The sequence below is a fragment of the Oncorhynchus masou genome, chromosome 5 (assembly GCF_036934945.1).
Source record: "Oncorhynchus masou masou isolate Uvic2021 chromosome 5, UVic_Omas_1.1, whole genome shotgun sequence".
Lineage (NCBI taxonomy): Eukaryota > Metazoa > Chordata > Actinopteri > Salmoniformes > Salmonidae > Oncorhynchus > Oncorhynchus masou.
In genome coordinates, this window is record NC_088216.1 from 20,955,889 (window position 1) to 20,958,821 (window position 2,933).

The 2,933-nt window shown below is 53.8% G+C and overlaps 1 protein-coding gene across 1 annotated transcript; it reads right to left on the reverse strand.

The window, feature by feature from the left end:
* Positions 1-894: 894 nt before the first annotated feature.
* On the reverse strand, positions 895-2,440 carry LOC135528459 (putative uncharacterized protein ENSP00000383309). The gene is made up of 5 exons (XM_064957556.1): positions 2,288-2,440; positions 1,810-2,232; positions 1,229-1,612; positions 990-1,131; positions 895-908 (listed from the first exon to the last, which is right to left on the reverse strand). The coding sequence occupies exons 1-5, from the start codon at positions 2,438-2,440 to the stop codon at positions 895-897; spliced, it is 1,116 nt and encodes a 371-aa protein (XP_064813628.1).
* Positions 2,441-2,933: the final 493 nt, after the last annotated feature.

Genomic DNA, 2,933 nt, shown 5'->3' on the forward strand with positions numbered 1-2,933 from the left:
CAGTCCTGCGCTTATCCTCACCTGGACATTGTAGGCGTACCCGAGCCTAAGTCACACACTTGCACATAGGTACAAAGCATTCAGAAAACAATACATTTTTTCACCATATTTGACAATTGAGTGAAATATATCTCTCAGAAAAGGATGCTATGAATAGAGAATTTAAAGAACTGTACAGGCAGTCTTCTATTACAATAAAGGGCTCTGGCTATAGGCATTATATGTTGGTTAGACAAACAGAAGAACAATTTGATATACTCTTGAGTCCTATTGTGTGTTATATATCAAACAAAACTGACATTCACCAAGAACAATCAGAAAATACTAGTATATTTGAGGAAGGCTCAATACTTTCTGCCAATTCAATGGTATATGACTGAGGCTCCACACACATGTGTAGTAGAGTATTTGTTCAGGTAACATTGAACTGTAATATATATGAACATTAGAGAGGCTGTAGAACGGAGCCAGTTGTTCCCCCGAGTTGTCCACTCACTGCTGATGATGTAACAGAGCATCTATATGTTGTTGCCAGCACAATTTCAATACCATGACTCAGTCATGTCTCAAAGTAGATCACCGCATTAAGCCAGCAGAACAAGCAGAACAATCCAGAAGAACCAGACACTGATAATCAACCACCACCCCCAAGCAAACCCCCCAGAGACCCAGAGGTAGCCACCGATCGGCAAAAAACCACCTGTCAAGAATCCCTCTTCAGAGGGACCCAGTTCAACCTAGACTCTGTCTACTCAGACACTATGTTTAGCGAGTCGGTAGTCACCACCACTACTAGTAGCAGCAGCAATAATAACGATAAGAACCAGACTTTCCTCTGTCTGGACCCAAATCTGGAGCGTAACATCAGTTGCCCGCCTCTGAGGCAGGAGTCCATTAACGGCACGGCACTGGGACACATGGACAATGTACAGAGCCAAAATGGAGGACAAGAGGACTGTGGAAATAACTCAGTGCTGATTGCTGATTACAAGGAGTCTGCGGCCCGTCGTAGGGGGTTCCGGTCTGCAGCCCGTCGTAAGAGGTTCCGGTCTGCGGCCCGTCGTAAGAGATACCTGTCTGCGGCCCGTCGTAGGAGGTTCCGGTCTGTGGCCCGTCGTAAGAGGTTCCGGTCTGCAGCCCGTCATAGGAGGTTCCGGTCTGAGTATCCGGACGCCCTGGACTGGGTACTGTAGCTGGCCGCTCTGGACTGGGTACTGTAGCCGGACACTCTGGAATGGGTACTGTAGCCGGACGCCCTGGGCTGGGTACTGTAGCCGGACGCCCTGGGCTGGGTACTGTAGCCGGACGCCCTGGGCTGGGTACTGAAGCCGGCCGCCCTGGACTGGGTACTGTAGCCGGATGCCCTGGCCTGGGTACTGTAGCCGGACGCCCTGGACTGGGTACTGTAGCCGGACGCCCTGGACTGGGTACTGTAGCCGGACGCCCTGGACTGGGTACTGTAGCCGGACGCCCTGGCCTGGGTACTGTAGCCGGACGCCCTGGACTGGGTACCGTCGCCGGACGCCCTGGACTGGGTACCGTCGCGGAACGCTCTGGACTGAGTACCGTCGCCGGACGCCCTGGACTGGGTACCGTGGCCGGACGCCCTGGACTGGGTACCGTAGCCGGAAGCTCTGAACTGGGAACTGTAGCCGGACGCTCTGGACTAGGTACTGTAGCCGGACGCTCTGGACTGGGTACTGTATCCGGACGCTCTGGAATGGGTACCGTAGCCGGACGCCCTGGACTGGGTACCGTAGCCGGACGCCCTGGACTGGGTACCGTAGCCGGACGCCCTGGACTGGGTACCGTAGCCGGAAGCTCTGGACTGGGTACGGTAGCCGGACGCTCTGGACTGGGTACTGTAGCCGGACGTTCTGGACTGGGTACTGTAGCCGGACGCTCTGGACTGGGTACGGTAGCCGGACGCTTTGGACTGGGTACTGTAGCCGGAACTCTGAACTGGGTACTGTAGCCGGACGCCCTGGACTGGGTACCGTCACCGGACGCCCTGGACTGGGTACCGTAGCCGGACGCCCTGGACTGGGTACCGTAGCCAGACGCCCTGGACTGGGTCCTGTAGCCGGACGCCCTGGACTGGGTACCGTCGCCGGACGCCCTGGACTGGGTACCGTCGCCGAACGCTCTGGACTGGGTACCGTCGCCGAACGCTCTGGACTGGGTACCGTCGTCGGACGCCCTGGACTGGGTACCGTAGCCGGACGCCCTGGACTGGGCCGAGGACACGCACCTCAGTGCGAGTGCGGGGAGGAGGAACAGGGCTTACTGGACTGTCGAGGCACACTATAGGCCTGGTGCGTGGTTCCGGCACTGGTGGTACTGGGCCGAGGACACGCACCTCCGGATGAGTGCGAGAAGCAGGAACAAGACACACCGGGTTGTGAAGGTGTACTGGAGACCTGGTGTGTAGAGCCGGCATCAAATCTTCCGGAACTTTAACACAAGTTTCAGGCTGAGTACGAGGAACTGACACAGGTGGCATCGGACAGCTAACACGCTCCTCAGGCCGAATGCCGTGCATACAGAGTGTTGATATTACATGCAGACTAGTAGACAACATGTACATTACATTACCTTGTTAGTGTATTACCACGCTGGACATTACAGTGAACTTATAACAAACACAATCAGTAATAATCTGACTAGGAAAAACGCACCAATATGGTTCCTCGGTCGAGTGTCATGTCATGTGTCATGTCAGTGTCATGTCATATGTCATGTCATGTGTCATATCAGTGTCATGTCATGTGTCATATCAGTGTCATGTCATGTGTTATATCAGTGTCATGTCATGTGTCATATCAGTGTCACGTCATGTGTCATCTGGCGACTGAGTTTTTGTTTGGTTTGTTCAGTTTGTTTTTTTGTTTGCTTTTCATTGTCTCTGCTTCATTGTCTCTGCAAAAATCCAA